General features: G+C 38.6%; 3 protein-coding genes across 3 annotated transcripts; 1 reads left to right on the forward strand and 2 right to left on the reverse strand.

The window, feature by feature from the left end:
• Positions 1-400: 400 nt before the first annotated feature.
• LOC306824581 (serotriflin-like) lies at positions 401-2,690 on the reverse strand. The gene is made up of 5 exons (XM_079344762.1): positions 2,610-2,690; positions 2,255-2,397; positions 2,028-2,122; positions 1,520-1,602; positions 401-640 (listed from the first exon to the last, which is right to left on the reverse strand). The coding sequence occupies exons 2-5, from the start codon at positions 2,369-2,371 to the stop codon at positions 513-515; spliced, it is 423 nt and encodes a 140-aa protein (XP_079200888.1). The 5' UTR covers positions 2,372-2,397; positions 2,610-2,690; the 3' UTR covers positions 401-512.
• A 5,605-nt stretch (positions 2,691-8,295) lies between these two features.
• Positions 8,296-9,757, reverse strand: LOC306831695 (uncharacterized protein). The gene is made up of 4 exons (XM_079355909.1): positions 9,284-9,757; positions 9,079-9,127; positions 8,826-8,882; positions 8,296-8,730 (listed from the first exon to the last, which is right to left on the reverse strand). The coding sequence occupies exons 1-4, from the start codon at positions 9,332-9,334 to the stop codon at positions 8,555-8,557; spliced, it is 333 nt and encodes a 110-aa protein (XP_079212035.1). The 5' UTR covers positions 9,335-9,757; the 3' UTR covers positions 8,296-8,554.
• Positions 9,758-10,407: 650 nt separating this feature from the next.
• LOC306827946 (macoilin) lies at positions 10,408-19,524 on the forward strand. The gene is made up of 11 exons (XM_079350080.1): positions 10,408-10,662; positions 11,933-12,074; positions 12,176-12,302; positions 12,416-12,539; positions 12,823-13,001; positions 13,539-14,004; positions 14,110-14,268; positions 14,755-14,925; positions 15,544-15,670; positions 16,345-16,519; positions 17,294-19,524. The coding sequence occupies exons 1-11, from the start codon at positions 10,586-10,588 to the stop codon at positions 17,482-17,484; spliced, it is 1,938 nt and encodes a 645-aa protein (XP_079206206.1). The 5' UTR covers positions 10,408-10,585; the 3' UTR covers positions 17,485-19,524.
• Positions 19,525-20,038: the final 514 nt, after the last annotated feature.

Consider the following 20,038-nt stretch of genomic DNA (forward strand, 5'->3'; position numbering starts at 1 on the left):
TGAAACTAGATACAATGAATTCCTCATTGAATGAATCTTGACTACTAATCAATCATCCAATCAATCTTTATTTGCAAATCCCCACTTCAACACATATTTGCTATATAATGATTGAAAAGAAAATGTAAAGTCTGTTTCAACATTAAAATGACATTGTGTCTACCATGCTTTAACATTTTGTGATTCTAACTTCTGAAATGTGAGGACTTCCTTTTGTCTTATTGTTGTTGCAGGTAAAATGTTTGTATTTTTATTTTTCAGGTTTCACAATTTTATCCAAAGTGTATAGCAATCCAGTTAGTGTGAGTTTACAATCCCAGTTAGTGTGAGTTTACAATCCCAGTTAGTGTGAGTTTACAATCCCAAGTATTACCTAAAGAGCATTAGCAGAATTAACAAAGAGCATTTTGAACTTGATTTCTGAAGTACAATCATAGGAAAGCAGCTCATACAATGCATCTGTATGTATCAAAACAGACTTCTCAGTCTGAGACCATGTGGCTCCGTGGAGTTTACTGGATCTCATTGCTGCACTTGCAGGAGGCAGGACACCAGGCGGCCACTTTCCTGTGGTCGCAGCCATGCCTCCTCTTTAGACTAGGACAGTTATTGTACTTGTCAATGTAGTTGCAGGGGTTGGCTGGAGGAGATAGAAAGAAGTAAAGAATGAATGGATTCAGAAATTAAAAAGACAACACACAAAGTCTCACAAAAAATGCTTGCAAACGTGCTAAAGGCACACATGTCCTTGTGTCAACATATGATCCATGAAAATATCAAGGCTATAATACATAGATGTTATTTGTGTGTAATTTTAAAAGTTGAGTCACTTAAAATTTTGTGTGGGCCTTTCCTCCTGGGCTCATCGCTGAGCCCACTAGAAGCGCACACCCACTGCAGGACTTAGTGTATATAATTACTGTTTGTGCCTACACTGCAAGCTACCTGGGAAAATGACATTTGTTGTGATGGAAAAACTGATACTTAAGCAGGCTGGCACAAGCTACACATCAGTGTTTGGCACCTGCTTGTCTAACGAGAGCACACCAACTTCGCGTAAAAGCCAACCAGAGGTTCACACTCTTTTCGGAATAACTTATGGATCAACCAAGTTTTAATCGCTTGACGTTTCCCTTCACAATGATTTTCTTTGCTGCAATGTGTCTGTCATAATGCTGGTTTAATTAGGATCCAGTCACTGAATTGTATTTATTCATAAACTTGTCTGTGCACTCATTGGCTGGTGTAAATACTTTTTAAATAAATGAAGTAAATACATTTTTGTTTGGCTTTATCATTGCTTGGGCTACTGTAATTGTTTGTCTCTGAGATACATGTTTCTCATTAGGCCCACTTGACAAGCTCATTTGGGTTTCTTTGGATTCTGCACATTTCTTTCCTTTTTATAACTTTCTTATCATTATGTACTGCTTGTATTGTTTCTCTCATAATTGATCTATTGTGTTTTTATTTTCTTCTGATGTGCAATAAAAAACAATTTAGAAAAATTGCCACTTACTGCACAGTCCATTTTCGCAAGAGTATGGGCAGGAACCACAACGGGGTCCCCTCTTGTAGGGGCGAGAAAACTGGTAGTTTCCACTGTAATGTAGGCAAGAGTCACAAACAATTAACAACTATAAGGACTCACAGCTAATCACAGACATAATATTTAGGATTCCCTCAAGGTTAACAAGTAGAACTGAGGTGCAAATGGAAGTTTTTCTTGTCAGTGGCACAGAACATCACTGTGCTTTGTTTCATCCACTAAATCTGAACATGTTCATCTACATATGAGTTTGGCACTGTTTGCATTGGAATAGAACTTAGAGTAAAGGATTTCGTGTTCTGGCACAAAACCTGAATTGTCAATTGTCAAACAAAAAAAAATCAGGAATGAACAATACAATTATATTTATAATTACATGCTGGAGCTTGACCTTGGACACATTGACCTGAATTAAAACTAAACAAGTTACTGAAATTAAAAAACAGACTTCCCAGTGAAAACAAACATTTGTACTTACGGTGGGCAGTATTGGCAGACATAGAAGTAATTGTAATCAGAGCTTGGACAGTGGGCCACAGCACAGCCAATAAGGTTGGACCTGTACCAAACAACCTATGCAGAGGATATTAAACATGACATCACCAGGAGCGCATGGCATGATATGTGCTGATTTTTTTTTTCTTTTACTGCAAGTTGTCACTTTCAACAGTGCTATGAAAAATTTGATGAAATGTAAAAATGCACCTGTGTAAAGTGACCAACGTCCTTTCCGTTGATGGATCCCACTCCATAGCGCCAGTCTTGCTCCTCGTCATACCAGGCCTGGATAGCATCATTCCAGCTTCCCTTGTGGCTGGACATGTATAGATTCTCTCCACAGCCGCTAACTTTAGTTTAACAGCAAGAGAAAGAGCTACTTAACAGTTGTTAATATTCTCTTTACTATTACTATCCTATTTACTAGTGATTAGTTTTAAAAAGAGAGGAAGTTGATTAAGAGCAACGTTTTAAGAAACAGTGTCAGTTGTTTGGAATAATCAAAATTGAAATCAATCAAAAACCCATAGAAGTGCGGGAGAGGGAGGGTTCGAGTACTTACAGCCGATCTTTCTGACACCCTTAGGGCTGTGCTTATAGGCACAGCTGTCAGCCCATCTCTTAGCATTGGCTGCTGCCTCATTGCTCCAGCTCTGTGGGGAACAGATGACAAATGTAGACCACTACTGAAAGGAATCCTCAAGTGCTTTGTGCTTGTTATAAAATTCATCTAATCTTTACAGTTTTGCTGCAGCATGATTGACAGTGTGTAGTACTATCTAAAGCCCTAATGGGCTATGCTGATTGAAAATTCATGCTTAGAAGTAAAACTCTTTGAAATAGCATTTTTTTGGTTGTTGAAATAATGAAATAGGTGAATGCATCATCAGGTTGTTACCATTTTCAACATGTTGCTAGCAGAAGGCTGCACATGCCTCCTCAGGTCGTTATGTTTGTTCACAATCTCCACCTCGTCCGAGGAAGACATCTCGGTGGAGCCTAAATAAATACAAACATTAATAGAAAATGTGAATAATGAATGTGTATGAACTTACTGCATTTTATGAGTATTTCAATTACAATCACTTACCGCTATCTTCATTGCCATGATTATTATTGTTTGAAGCAGGGTGAAATTCTAAATGAACACAGATAGACAATTTTTTAAAGCCTGAATGAATAAAACAAATAAAACTAATATTATTAAAAATAATAATTGCAAACACTTACCCTTTATTAAATATGTTGTTTTAGAAATGAAAAAGAAATAACAGATTATCAGACATTATATGCAACAATGAAAAAGCATACGTTTTGAAAATGCCTTTGATATAACAAAACTTAAATGCACCCTATCAAATTTCCCGACCACAGAGGATATTTAATTTCACTTACAAACCAAAACGCTGAAGCGCCAGGCGCCTGAAGAACAGCACAGAGGCCAAAGGCACAAATGAAGCTCAAAGTATACAGAGTCATTGTTGAGTCCAGGACTGCTACCTACAAAAACTGCTGTACAGGTGTCCTTTTTATAGGCTGGAGACTGAGGCAGGTAAGACAAAAAACAAACAGACTCAACTGTCTAAAGCACATCCTTGTTTACAAAGGATGACTAAACAAAAGTTTTGCATTTTAACTCAAAATCTGCATATGTTTACATGTTGTGTTCTTCTTGAGGATTTTATTATGTTCCATCAATGTTGTTCATCCAGTTATTGCATCTATGCTTTTCAATGACCTTCTCTATAGCAATAATCCCTGAACTGTTGCTTTCTGCATAAATTGTCTATAATTGGAACCATTCCCTGTCACGTCTAGCCCTTCTTTGCCAAAAGTCATTGTTGTTTTGGTCTCAAAAACAATATTCACAGGTAACATTTATTTTTCAGTAAAGTGACACAGAACTGAGGCCTGTACTCTGAAGCTGGTTTAACAAACCTTAATGTCTATCTCATATCTAGCTTTTGATAGCTTTCATTAACATCTTGTATAAACATAATCATATGAGAAAGAGAGAGTGTATGCTTGTCCCTCCCCTCCTCCCCTGTCTCCTGGGTAAAAGAGAAATAATGAAGTGGACATGGGAGAGTTTCACAAATGTTGGTGTTACTGTCTCAGCAAAACCAACCAGAGGTGATTTCACTACATGTTTGATCCATTTCTTCTTGGGTTAGGGCTCTTTGTCCTCTGCCTTTTTGCATATTATATGTTGTCTGAATGTTGATGTAGTTCAACTAAATGCAGAGTTACTGATATAGACTAGTTTGGCCTGTGGGACCAGAGCTGACATTATTTTGTTCCTCTGTTTTCTGTACTATAGATTCAACTTGAAATTAATTTGCGGAGAAGTGGGATCATATAAAATACATAAAAATGTGACATATTAACATGGCAATATAGTAAAATTTATGAAACGTATTAAGAATAAGGAAAATGCCCACCAAAAAAAAAAACCACACACACACACACACACACACAGATTCATTCACGCACATAAGCACACACACTCTCTTTCTCTCTCTCTCTCTCTCTCTCTCTCTCTCTCTCTCTCTCTCTCTCTCTCTCTCTCTCTTTCTCACACACACACACACGATATGTCACATGCCTTGTTCATCAGGTGATGACTGGCACATTTACCCGTCGGATCACTTTAACTTTGCCATATCCTGTAGAGACAAACTTTTATAGGGATCTGCAAAGTCCTTTTTTCTCGAGCACAGCACAGCATACATTTCACTGGTCTAAGCTCAGAAAAATATCTACTGCTAATGAAAAATATTTAACTATATGTCCAACTATTTCCAGCAAACAGATTTATTTAATAAAAGCAATTACAGTTTAAACCCCATGTCTGAAAACTACTATTTTACTACCATTTTTGGCTCCTGACCCACAAGCTGAGGACAACTGCTCTATGTTTTTATACTATCATAACTTAATTTGCTATACTGACAGGCTTTAACAGCTTCTCAGTACACCTTTAACTATCTGTCTCATGTTTGCAGAAAAAGAGACCTCAGATATGCAGTGCTAACCTTTACCGTGCCATCTTTATAACAAAGCACACATATAAAAACTAAGTGTTGACTCAGGCAGCTGGTGTGTGTGTGGGCTTGCAGCCATCAGTGAATATGAGCCTGTGCCAAATGTCTATGACAGTGACAGATCTCTCATTTAACCTCTTAATGACTTAATGCATTCTACTGTATTGGAGCCACATCAGGAAGATACCCTCCAAAACTATGACCTAGAGTGATCTAAAGAATGTGTAAAGTGTATTGACTTCATAAAACTCTTGCAAAAGTTGAGTCAGGAAGGCTATAGTCTGCTTGAATGAAAATAAATGAATGAAACCTTTATAGCCCCTTGGGGAGTTTGCAAGCACAAAAACACAAAACAAACAAACATATCCAGGTCAGCACATAAAAACAAAACCATTATAAAATCAAATGAAAATACTTAATTGAAGCATGGCATGATTAAATGGGGGATTTTAGTAGCAAGTTAAATAAAGTGCAGAGTGCTATGTTCATAGTGTATAATCACAGGTTATTAAGCAGCTAAATACTGTGTGGTACAAAGGATGTAATGCCTCATTTTGTCCTCATCCTGGACACTTTGCGTCCAGATGTCAAGAGTTCAAACTCTGACCAAAGTGGGTACAGAGGGTCCGCTGTAATCTTGTTGGTTAAATTCAGTGTATCCTGCTTACATCCTCATTCCCATACTATGTTGCACAGTATGCTCACTCATATCTTCCCATAGTCATCTGCTGTTAGGCCTAGTATATTGCTGCAGTCTTTTTGATTATAGCTTTTTCTTCCCCCAGTTCATTCTTGACACCGTTACATGCAATCCTACTCCTCCCCATCACCACCCACCAGTCTTCACAGTTTCATCATCTTCATGAAACTGTGCTGCACCTAAATAACTGGTGAGAGGATTGGAGGTGACTGGGGTGGAGCCTGGTTGCATTCACAGAAAGGGGAACTGATTTAAATTTGGCAGGAAATGCCCTTGAGTCATGATGGAAAAAGATAACGACTTGTCTTTTTTTTTTTTTTTTAACATAGATGAATGAAAATCATAAATATATGTGTACTTGCATTCATGCCCATTATTATCAAAACACTGGAGCAGGAAGTGATAGTGATACAGAAAGAGGGAACAACATAAAGGAATGATGACTAAATGAATTAAAACATTGAATGGTCTTCCTACTTGAAATTACACTGAGCTTCATTTTTCTGTTTCACCCAGCACTGTCACACCTCCAAAAAACACCCAGGTGAGAATGTTGTTTATAAGTTCCAACTCAGCATTCAACACAATCTTACCTGCACAAGGGCTGATCATTTACCTGAAATGAGTCTGCTCCTGTTTCTACTGTCTATAAAAATGGTCACCAATTCAATTCCCCCCCAAAAATGTTTGACCTTTTTGTCTGTACTTAATAAATGTAAAAGTCTTGTTTTATTCAATCCTTCCAAAGTTAATGCCGAACTTGGTACTGGAATGGGTTCTCAGCCTACTTTAGCAACATCGCTCACAACTTGAGTGTGTTTAGACCGGGTAGAATCCAATAGAACTGAACCAGTTCACTTGCCCGCTTCCGTCACTGTAACACCTGATATAATGTTTGCCTGACAAACAGAGGGGCAAGCAGCAAAACGGCCATATGAGGGTGTCGTAACACCGCCTCCTTTCTCTGGTCAAAACAATAACAAACCATTCTGCACCGGAATCAAAAATAATAAAGAGGACATAGGCCTACTTACCTCTACACTGTTGACGAGAAGCCAGCACTATAATTTAGCATGTGTGACGATTCAGTAAGGTCATTTTATAATTCAATTCAGTAACCTTAAATTTTGGACCATAAAAAGTCCAACTTGTAATGAAAGGGGTTACATACCAATATTAAGTTCATATTTTTTCCTTAGACTTTTTTCCATTATTTAGTAATTACACAATTACGTGCCTGATGTATTGACATTTGATCATGTTTGTAATTGGAGCTAATAAAGCTCTTTGTGGTTACACCTTTCTTATTTGCATGTGTGTGTACATAATTGTTACGTGTACTGTTATGTATTTGCCCAGCTTTGTTTTCCTTTTAGTTTTTTGTTGTTTCTCATCCTGTGTAAATATATGGAAGGCAACAAGCAAGTTCACCTGTCAACAGCTTTTTCTCGATAGTATCTCCCTAGGCATTACTGGTCATTTTTGGCCTTCTGGGTGGATTCAGGACTGCTTTATCCTCTCTATAAATATTGTTGCTTCCTTAGGCACTAATTAACAGCTTGTTCTTGCACTACTCTCACTCTGACTTCACATCGTGGAAAGTCACGAGTGGTAGGCCTACATTTTGACTGTCTCCTATAAAATAATTAAAAACTAATACAATCTGAAGCACCTGTTGGAAATTGTGCCATGATCGCTCAATAGTCTATTGAAAATAGAACTATTGACTTCTAACACATTTTAACTCTTTCCCCGCCAGAGAATTCTAGAATGTTTGCCAGCCAGCGCCAGCCTTTTTCACCATTTTCACCAATCTTTCAAGACTCACAGAATATTTTGTTCTTTGAATATGTAAATATTGAATACATCAAAAGAAAGATCAGAGCCTCTGCTTTCATATACAAAAAACTATTTTATTCAAACTTCATTCAATCTTTTTTTATCAGCACTTGAATATCGGCCATTTTCACAAAAAAACCACATTCCGGACAAAAAGCTGAGAAAACAGCACTTTTGTAAAACACACTTATTTTCAAGAAAAAAAAGTGATTTTGAGTTTACATTTGGATTCTTTTTACTTTCATTTGCCAACTACAGTTATATTTTAAAATAAATAACTAAAATAAATAAAAATGATTACATAAAATTATTAATTTTCTTTGAATAGTGTAGCACTACAACATTTACAAACTATATTATACATTTTTCTTCTCTTATACACTCAGAAATACTTTGTTTTTACAAACACTTAAATATCATTATTATTTTCAATAATAAAACATTAGTTGAACAAAAACCTGATCAAGAAGAGAGACAGCTGTGTCTTCCAGGGAAGTGCCTTCTCCGCAATAGGGTTTCATGTTGTAACAGTACTCTGTGTCAGAATCACAAAGGATGTAGGATTTGAACCCATATTTGACAGGTTTTTGGGGATCGTACACCCTGAACGCTCGCCGTCCACACCACAGAAGCATACCCTCATTAATGCAAATGTTGGTGTTAGGTTGATACATTTGACTGAATTTAGATATAAGGTAATATAAGACAGGGCGGACTTTGTACAACCTGTCAGTGCTATTTGCTGGCCTTGATTCATAATCATTGGAGTGTAGAAATCTCCATATGATTTCAAACCGGTTGCGGGACATGACCTTGTTGAAGTAGGGGGTGACCAAAATGTCATCTGTAGACCAGTACATTTCAAGGTCAGGCTTACGAATGATATGATCAAGAGCAGCAGCATCATTTAGAGGTCCAGGATTCTCAGTGAAAAGGAAAGTCTTTTGGCTGCCAGTTCATTTCTTTCCACATCAGATTACCTGGACCAGGACCTGCACCTGGCTGGTTTACAGACCCTCTTGCTTGGTCACCAGGTACTTGACCTCCACCACACCCATAAGATCCACAGGTCCGACCTCTGCCTCTTTGCTGTGTTCGACCTGTAAATAATTAGAAAGACATTTTTTTTATTCAACAGTGTGATGTGCACAAAGAGAGAAACGTTATTTTTCGGCCTCTTCATATCACATCTTACCTTTTTCACCTTGGGTAGGTCTGTATAAAGGACACCTGGGCCTTGAATCCCTGGACTCTGTGTGTAAAATGACAGTAAAATGTCAAACAAATATTCATTTGGTAAATAGTTTGTGTACAAAATGAAAGCTAAATTATTTCTTTTTTTATCTTCTCTCACAAGTTAGCAGATGCTCTTGTCTTGTAGTATCTAATAATCATACAATCCAAGTAACATACTATCAAACTAAATAAAATATGTTATCATGACTCACCTCTTGCACCTACGTGTATGTCTGGACCTTGGAGACCTGGACTCTGTGTCTGGAAATTACAATAAAATGTCCGTCAAAAATTCGTTTTGTACATAGTTTATGTACAAAACTGAGAGATATGTTATTTCGACGTCACGTTATCTCATGAATTATCAGATGCATATGCTATCATGGTGAATCAAAAAATAACGTGATCATATCTTACCTCTGACACGTCCTGAATCCCTCCATTCACTGTCGCCGCTGCTGTCTTCATCCAGATCAGTTTCACGGAGGTCAAAAAATGAATTATCAGAGTCTGTATCGATAATTAACTCTGTAGTTTCCGCAGCCGAATATCTCCTTGCTGGCGCCGGCATGTTTGTACTGTTCAAGAGCTTTTATCTCATATCTATACGGCTAATGTTGACTTTTTGACGCGCGTCAAACTCACATACAGACTGATAGAACTCCGCCCGCTGGAAAATAAGGACTAAGAAAATGTTTATTTTTTTTCTCTCTACTTTCCCGCGGGTGGTCTTGTTTGTTGGTTTTTGACCCCACAGTCCTGTAACTTTTTCACAATGTCCGCCAGAGCGCCCCCTATCGTATTACACTGAAAACACCAATTGACGGAATATTCCGTCAATGGCGGGGAACGGTTGGGTTCCAAATGACGGAATATTCCGTCAATGGCGGAGAATGAGTTAATTAAAATCAGCTTTCTGCTTTTTTATAAATTATGTTATAAGGTTTATTAATAACTAATCCTTGCTCATTATTGTCGGCCAACTAAACTGATTCTGATATTGTTAAAGTAAATACATACAATCAGGAAATGTACTGAAAGTTACAAAAGAGCAAAGAAAAAATGTTTTTTTGTGTGTGTTTTTTTTTATAGGTATGGGGTATAGGCATATGTAAAATTAACTTTGGTTGACCCACTTGTATTTACTTAGTGTTATATTTAGGCCGACTACATAAATAATTCTAAAACATGTTGTTTATCCCATCCCTTTTAGTTTGCTTCTTCTCTAAAGTTGCTGAAATCTTTCTGAATAGCTCTTTAATAGAAAAACTGTGAATTTGTTTCTGTCTTGGTGTGGCGATTTTAAACAGAGCTGAGGGAAATTATGAAAGTGCTTGTGGATGATTTAAAGATTGTTCTTGTTGTTATTATAAGAGGACCTCTTGTAGTGTGTTTTCTATGCAGACTAAGTGTATGGTAACATTATATGTTTTAATTAATACATCTTGTTCAGTGTTGGCGTGTTCATCTGCTCCCCTCCTGCGATGAACACTTGTAGGTACAACGTGTACTGAGCATGCGCAGAACCGCGGCAGCCTACATTTATTCCCAGACATCATCACAGGTTGAGCTGATCATCCGTTCCCACAAAGAGGCGCCGCGTTTTCTATTTACTTGTGCTCCAATTATTATTATTATAATATATTTTTTTTTACCTTCGCTGACACTGCGACTGCGGTGTATAAAAAGAAACAACACGGAGGGAGGAGAAGCCATAAGATGAAGAAACGCTATGTGGACGCGAACAGGGTTCGGAAAATGAAAAAACTGAAAATAACGGAGAGGCTGTCTGAAAGGTAGCTGGCGCCGTCGCGAGCCGCGTCACCGGCCTGGCGGAGGCTGCTTTTGTTGTGGTGCTCGTCTTTGTGTAAAATCCAGTCGTCGTCATCCTGCTCACCTGTCTGCCTCACGTCCCCATCACATCGTCCATGTCTCACCCTTAAATACAAACCAGCGTGACTCTTATAGAATAGACTCCATTACATGTGAGGACAGAGAAGCGTAAACATGTTGTGTTTCCTTCAGATTATTTTGTTTACAGAACGACTGAAATCAGTCAAGTTAACATCGGCCTGCTTGTCCTCTGGATGTTTCATCCGCTTTACACAGTGCCATATATTTATATCTCTTTTCGGTGACATTATGCATACTGAATATGAGGCTCCGATAAAGCAGCTTGTATTTTGTAAATAAAAGCATTATTTTGAAAGCATCCGGAGTAGACCATGTACTGTACCAACGACAGGAGACTGGAGAAGAAACAATCTAGCCAATTTAATTGTTTGATTGAGTAATACAGGAAATTAAATCCATTCCATCTATTCCAAAACACATTTTTTTTGTTTTTGTTTTCATGCATTTGCTTTTGTATTGTGAAAAAAAAAAATCTGTTTTGCAAATATTAAATGGTAGCTACATTGTACAAATGTATGTATACACTCTTATTTGGTGCAATTACAAGATATATTCAACCTTTTTGGCCAAAAGACTGCTGGCTGGTATATCCCTCACTGCTAATTTCTAGAGATACATTCTTATGGGTTAAATTACATAATTGGTATCGGTATCTGTTCTCATAAAGATTAAAGACCATTCACAATGCATTCCTCTCTTGTGTTCATCCAAGTGATTTGAATTGGATGGATTTGATTTTAAAACAGGAATTTGAACCATGTGCAATAGGACGCTGTGATGCTCGCTCTCTCCTCCGGATGAAATATTGCCATGGTTACCAAACAAAGAGGGGCTGATGTGATAGCAGCCTATGGAAGAGCAGAACAAAGGAGCAAACCACAGCCCCTGTTTGTCTCGTGGTCGCACATAAAACCAAGGAGGGAGAATGTCTTTGTTCTCTACTCAAAATGACTGTTGTTGTTTTGCTGTTGTTAAGAAGCTGCTGCTCTAATGATAGACTAAGCACCGTCCTTCTAATGCCCCGTAAAATCTTTGGCTTGAAATGTCTCTTTCCTAGAATCAGAGGCTAGAATACAAATGTGTGTCTGGAGTATTCAAGCTGATCACGTCCCCTCTGCTGATGTTTTATTATTATTATTTGCCTGTTTGCAGTGCTTACACGGTCCTGAAGTTTATGATGATGTGGACGTTGGTACTGCTGGCAGATTTCATCCTTGAATTCAGACTGGAGTACCTATGGCCATGCTGGCTCTTCTTTGGCAGCGTTTACACCACTTTCCACTGCCATGGACTGGTGAGTATCATTAGAGTCTGATTTTAATTTATGTGATGATGATGACACAAACAATGGATCCAAAGCATTTGCCTGTAATTGCTGTTATTCTCTGTTTGCAGGTTATTTGTGTTGTTTTTGTTTGTGCTGCCTTCACTCTGGACATCTTTTGTTTGATTTTTGTTCCTTTGCATTGGCTTTTTTTTGTGGCGAGCACTTACGTGTTATTCAACTACATTTGGCACACAGGTTTGTGGGTTATTACTTGTTTTAGTTTGTTTTGCCAACATATAGAAGCATAACTCTTTGACATATCACATCTGATCAAATTAAATGTTGGATGTCTCTGTGTTCGTCTGCAGAAAAAGGCATCTGTGTATCGACAGCGTCCCTGTGGATTCTGCTCGTGTACACTGAGGCTTCACTTCGACTCAAAGACCTTAAAACCTCACATGCCAACCTATCTCATCTTTTTGCTGCACACTGGTACTTTGATTTAACATTAATCACCCTTTCAGCCTGTAACAGAAGGATCAAGCTGTCATTGTCAGAAGTCCTCTGTGTGATATCAAGAGTTAGCTTTGACGATTGTGTGTCAGATATTTCAGGAGAAAAGTTCGATTCATCTCGCTAATGACCGATCAAGTATTAAATGAAACCTTTAAAAAAAATCTATGAAAAGGCTGGCTATAAATATTATACATGTTCATGTGTCCTTCATGTGATGATTACTGTATGTTCTGTCTCTGCTCCTTGTGTTCACGTTCAGCATCGGGTATCCTGTTGTGTATCTGGGGTTTTATGCCACCTGCTATTTCACCAACATCTTCAAACTGCGCATACAAAAAGCCGTGCAGAGTGAGAACGACTTCCACATGCACCTCCTGCAGCACTCTCTTCCTCCAGGCCTGCAGGTTTACCCCAAGTCTGGCACAGATGGCAGCAGCAGTGAGTAGCCACACCTTCCACATGTATAGTTTAATCTACCTCAGTTACAGTCGACAGGGTGTTTCTTAGTTATTGTGTTCACTTTTTAAGTTGTGTGCCCAGTGCTATGAGAATGACCACACATGCTCCCCTTTGTTTATGTGATGATTTGTAAAGGAGACCGCTCGTCCATTATGATGTTCATTCAACATGAAAAGTGTGGAGAAATCATCAGGAAACTGATTTTAAGGAACAACAATTATTGTTGAGAACACCCTTTATTTGTTCAAAATGTTTTCAAACACCACATGAGGGCAGGTGAGTCGTTTTATAAAGTTACAGTGAACAGAAATTCAATTCAAATTCAATACAAAAAAAAAATTGTTCCTAGGGGGCAATTTAAAGACAGAGAGAGCAGTAGAAAGAATCCTTTTAACTGCAGCAAGTTGTAATTTATAAATGCAACATCTTCCTTAGCTGTTGTTTACACAGAAAACACCACATAGAGACCATCATTGACAAGTGTAAAGAACTAATTGTTCCTCTCTGTACTGACAGGCTCAAAATGGAGGGCGAAGGCAGAGTCCACCCAGTATCTGTTGCAAAACGGAGCTGCAGTGTCCCACGATGAGGGACACGTCACTGACTGCCTCCAGATCCGCAGTGAGGAGAGAGCAGCAGAAAAGGGAACCCAGGACGCAAAGTCAGCTGAATTACACCGGCGGTCATTATCAGCCAGACCCAGTGAATCAAGAGATCTACACCAAGGTGGAGCAGGAGGACCAGAATCCTCAACAGCTCCAGAAAATCTACCTCAAGAAGAGCAAGGAAGCAAAGCCACGCGAGGGGCAGCAAAAAGTTCCTCGCCAAAAGCCCGCAGAGGCACCACAAACACTCCTTCACCTCCTGCAGGGAGGACGGAGAAGAAACAGAGATACAGCTCCAAAACAATCAGCCCCAACCGGGACTTAATGGACAAGAACGCCACTTTAGCTCACAATTACCACGCTGATCAGATGGCCAAGTATGCCCCTTTATCTCCATTTTTTAATGACGATCTAAAGGTAAAGTGAGAGCTTAACAAATCTTTTTTGCTTCCTCCTTAACATTGCTAAATCGTCCCTGTCAGGCTGGAGCAGGAGCTGAGGAGGCTAAAGGGCGAGCTGCAGACGAGCAGGCAGAGCGAGCAGGAGCTGCGAAGTCACGTCTGCAACCTGACCAACAGCGAGAGGAGCCTGAGACCGGAGGTGTCTCTGCTCAGACAGTCTAACATGCTGCTGCAAAGCAAGTGAGTCCAATCCATTGCTGATTGTCAGTCATTAGCTCCTTCTGTGGACTGATAAACACATAACATCAGGCTATTAATACAAAAAAAGAGAGGAATGAACACATGAGGACAAGCTGGTAGAACCAGAGTGATCTTTTTTTATTCATCAGATGGACTAAGAGATCAACGGTAAAGCCACAATATAATTAACATCATATTTCATTCTGAGAAACTGAGGCACCAAAATATCCTCAAATAAACAAGAAATAGGGGATTATAGGCAAGACATACTTTTTCCATTTAATTAATCTATTTTAAAAGTTTGGCACTGCTGTAACACCATCTGACACACTTCATGAATGTGAGATCATTGTGAGAATTACAGTTTGGGTCCCTGCACATTTTAACCCTTCAGATTACAAAGATGACTAGAAAGACAATCAGCACCCTCTGCAAGCTCTGATGTTGATCTAGTGACGTGCATGTATACCCTTCTTTTACCTGCAGGATTGCATGTTTGAGTAAAACCAAGCAGAGGGACAAACAGAGCAGTGCCATGCTGGAGAAGAAGACCAGAGCAGAGACGGAGGCCAGACTCTCCGTGGAGAAACAGTTGGCTGAGCTTCAGGCTCACAAACTGGAGGAAGCAGCCAGCACAGCGCGGAGTCTAGCAAACAGGTAAAACTCAAACCTTACAAACCTGTAAAATCCATGTTTGTCAGATTTGTTTGCTGCTGTATAGAATGAATATGATGCTGCAGATTCAAAGGCTGGGATATAAGAGAACAGATGCAACTCTCATGTGATGTGTTAGTATGGAGCTGGAACCAGAAACCAATTAGCTTAGCATAGAGATAGAAAACAGCTAGCCTGGCTGTGTTAAGGGGTAACAATAACGCTCTACAGCATGTCTAAAGCTCTTTAATCATACAAATAATGTTTTTGGAGGAGTTATGCATGCACCCCCTCCAAACAATACTGTGCTTATTAGTTTTTTTATGCTCTGAATTTCAACGATATCACTTAAACTGACAGTGTGCTTTCTGGTTTGCTTTGGAGAAAACCAGGCTAGCTGTCTCATGTTTCTGTGCTACGCTCAGCCAACTGTAAACATCTGGGTCCTAATGCACACTTTTACCTAGTTTTATATTTTGCCGCTTTAGATTTGAAAATTTGAAGAACAAAAATCCAAATGAAATGTCATGTCTCTTTCTGTGTGAATTAGCTTTCATCTTCAGATGATCCCTTCTTTTCTCACCACCCCAAAACTGTGATTTTCTCCGTCTCCTACACCAGGCAGGAACACTGTGAAACCCAAATGTTAAGAAAGAGAGTAAAAGATCTAGACACAGAGTACAAACAACTACAGCTGGAATATCAAGTGAAAGAGAGTCGATTGGTAGATCTAGAGAGTGATGTTGAGGTATCTTGTTTTTTTTTAATACATTCTTTGGGAATGAACTTGTTGAGTTGAAGTGTCGTCTGTGAGCCTGAAGTGGTCGAGTATTTGCTTGTCCTCAGTCACAGACTTGGTGTGTTTTGTGTTCTGAGATTTTGTGTTGATGGATGTTTGTGTTTGTACATTTTCAGTTTTCTTTGGCTACATGGCGTACTTTGCACTCTGTCATCTCATCAGTACGTTGTGTAGTGGTTTGGACATCAAGTGTGCATTTTGTTGAACTTTGTGATTTTTCTTAGTTTCATTTTAGTGCTTTGTTTTCCATGACGCATGCTGAAGCCGGAGTCTTCAATAAAAACATTGCACTGCTTTTATGAAAAAAGAAACCGGTCCTTCTCTTAAGTTCATGTAAACGAACAGAACAATAATGTGATGCTACTTTGTGTTGTTAAATGGCTGACAATTTCACCATCAATTCATCAACAGTGTGTTGACGTTGTTTTTCCTCTGGTGCTTCGGTTTCCTGAAGTATACGATCATTAACAGACATTTAACAAGTCAAAAACTATATCACTGACATTTTACCAAAAAAAAAAAAAAAAGGTCAAAATACTCTGGAAACCAAAACGCCCTGTCTCTCGTGTCATCACAAACCTTAAGTCACATCTCACACCTTTACTTGTCTCTCTGGATTGCAGGCCTTGGGACAGTACCGCTGTGTGGAGAAAGAGATGGACATGCTGCTGTCCACTCTGTCAGCCATGCAAGAGAAAGCTCAACATCTGGAGTACAACCTGAGTGCTGAGACTCGTATCAAGCTGGACCTGTTCTCTGCTCTGGGAGACGCCCGCAGACAGCTGGAAATCGCTCAAGGTTCTCACCCATTTCACTTAACTTTTAAGATTCTAGTGATTTCTTAGTGCCTGTTTTTTTTCTCGACTCTTTCCACTTCATACTCTGCTGAGAAGGCTCACTCTGGTTACATTTTATTTGCCTGTTATTAAGATATCAACCCAATAGCACCGCCATGTGGCCATGAAACACCATCACCAGGCATTCTGTGAACTGTACCCCAGTGCTCTGTTACACATTATGTGAAAGATTAAGCTGCACACATTTTGTTTTTAAACATAATACGACAACTTTTTTTTTTTTTACCGTCCTACCACACATTTACTTTACAAATTCTCTTAAATGATGTGAATGTATTTGGATGACCAATGTATATACAGGGATTTTTGATTTAATTGATTGTTGGGTTCTTGATATCGTAGCATCTGGCCTGTATTACAAAACTGCAATTACTCCTTTATACATTATCTATTTGAAACTGGACTGACATTATGCTATAATAAATGGTTATTAGAGGGATTGCGTTCAGACTCTGAAGAAGATACTGTTGCAATGTTAGTCATTTTCACCTTTGTTAAATTTGCCTCGAATGATTTGTGCGCTCCAGTCTTTTCTCTGGTTCCTGTCTTTAAGAAGATACCTCTGAATTCATTTGTGTACATGTGAAGTCCTTCTCTGAGTACACCGACCTGTACTTGTGGAGTGACTGAAACCTAAGAGTTTCAAAATGATTATGAATTGGCCTTTTCTGTACTGTCCGTTCCCTCATGTCTTGCGTTGGTTTTATTTCTGTAGATAAAGTGATGAAGCAGGACCGGGAGATCCGGGAGATGAAGCAGAAGATAGCAGAGGTGATGGCCGTCAGTCCCGGCGTGTCCTACATGGCTCCTCGACCTCCAGTGCCGCAGTATCTCACCAAGTTACTCACCTCTGAGCGCTACATGCTGAACCCACGGGCACTCATGTACCAGTGCCTGAAGAAATGATAAAGGATTGTATCTTTTCAGATCTCAGACCTCTTTAACACACCCCTTCAGCATAAAACATGAGGGGGGAGGATTTTATTACAGAGCTAATTGACATCATGAAGTCATCTTCTTCCAACCTGTGGGGGAGGGGGGGGGCTCCACAAGCCAAATGCCTTTTGCTGCACTGATGGTGCTAACTTGACATGATTCTTTAGCGGTGAAGAGTCTCACTCTTCTGACAGATATCAGATATGCAGAGCTGCTGTAGGCACGATTTTATGAGACACACGGGTCCTTACAGCGTCTAGCTGGGGTGCAACAGAGAAAAGCACAACTGTCTTTAATTCAGACTTCTGGAGTATAGTTCAAACGTTTCTACTCAAAGGACAAAACCATGACATCATCATTTCCTAAAATACTGTCAATCTGTTTTCTTGAAGATAGCTGGACATGTCAGATCAGTTTCAATGGATTTGTTTGTACTCGTGTGACGACTCATCCTGCTACCCCACTGACGACTTAATGAAAGGTAAGACCACAAAACTTGTGTTACTCAGTGTAACTAAAGATTTCAAGTCATTAATATCTTTATCAAAGGTTTTATACTTAGAAAAGACTCCACAGACCATGATGACCTTGGTTTTCGCAGATCTGATTTACTCAAGTATTCAAACTGATTACTGCGTTTAAAATACATACATATTGAGATTACACTAGAATGAGCGATCTCATAAGCCTTTAAACAGCAGACTGTCTGACTTCACATCGTAGGAGAAAAAAAGCATGGCAGTGAGTCAGCCTGCACAAACCAGGACCCTGAAACTGAAGCAGCTTCATGGGATTCAGCCATGTTGATTTTTATAATTATTAATACCTGAGCTTGTCTCTCTCTGAGCCACAGATTATACATCATAGATCAGCTGTCTGTATGATTATGCAGACTTCTGTCTAAGACCTGGCCTGTCTGTAATTATCTCTTTTTAAAAAAACAAATAATTAAACCAGAAAACACAATTCTCTTCAAGCATAAATACAATTATAAACCAACAAGTCATAATCTGAAATTGTAAGGAATGTATGCATCAAGGTGCTATTGTATGTGCCTGTAAATAGCCGTTTTAGAGGATTTGAAATGTACTGAATTTCATATGAAAATAATGAGTTCATCAAATTGATACTTTTATCTTTTTAAAGATTCGTATGGGACAAAGATTTCAATTTAACGGGTGTCTTTTTGAAGTTGAGGGGATGCAGTCGATGTGTCTATGTTTTAACTGACGGTTAAAGGCAGCAGTCTAACGTTTGGCAGCTCTCCTGGGAAACAGAGAAAGTCTTGATCGATTGGTTGACAGATTGTTTGGCCAGACTTGGAGAAATGATGAGGGCCAAACTGGCTCATGAATATAATTACTGTGCCTATATACATTACTTTCAATATGGGAAGTAAAACACAAATTTAATGTGAAAGAGTAATGTGTTTGAAATGAAGTGCTATGTACTGTTTTTGTAGTTCTTTTGTTTCTTTTCTCTTTAGTTTTTTTACTCATATTGTACAGAATTGAAATTGCCCACGCAGCTAAAAAACACACATGAACTGGATGTTGCCATGTTGGTAGATTTTTATTTAGCGTGTGTTTCTAGGGTGTTTTATATCCACTATATTTTTTAGTCTTGCTGTACTTTTATTATATTGCTGTAATTTTGTACAGCAATGTGTTTGTCAGCATGAAATGTGTTTTACTGAACTGTTCATTGAGCACACATTGTGACTTTAAGTATGTACATGGATAAACTTGTACAAGGGCTACACTTTCTTAGGATTTTAGAACAGTAATAATTCAAACAGTGATGCTCTGAAGGTGAGCTGATGCTCCTGATGGTTTTTTTCTATAAATAATTGAACAATTGAAATTGGTCTCATTTGAGTGCATCTGCGTACATGTTTTTTTTTTTTTTTTACTGAAGAGGCAAAATAACAATTTCAGCTTTTATTCTTTAAAAGAAAACTACTAATAAATGTGTTTATTTTTGAAGGGTAAACATTTTAAAAAATGAAATATCTTTTTTTTGTCATCATTTTTCCCCATCAACCTGTTGGTCCACACCAACATGGCACCAATCATGTGACATATATTATGGCGTGTGCTGCTGCCCTTTTGGCCTGGTCACCCTCGTGAAAGAGATCTTGAACTCAGTGGGTAAATTACCTGGTTAAATAAAAATAAACCATTGACCGCTTGACCATTGGACTTAATGTGTAATTTGAACATTAGAATTTGTAAATCAAAATGAATGCTGGATTTTTCCAGCAGGTGGTGCCATAACTATGACATGAAATTGATTTGAAGATCTAGATCTGAATTTTTGTGAAATATTTCATATGTTCAGAATAATTAATTTACAGGGAAGTAAATGGTCTCTACAGTTGGAGACCAACTTGGCAATTTTCAGGGAATTATGAGGGAAGACTGGGGAATTTAAACCAAATAGTTTAAGATTTTGTGGAATTTTCACAGAAAATTTTGGGGATTTTCACAATATCATAATTTCCAGAAAAAATCTAATCTTTCAT

Source organism: Symphodus melops (assembly GCF_947650265.1).
Source record: "Symphodus melops genome assembly, chromosome: 1".
In the NCBI taxonomy this organism is placed as follows: Eukaryota; Metazoa; Chordata; class Actinopteri; order Labriformes; family Labridae; genus Symphodus; species Symphodus melops.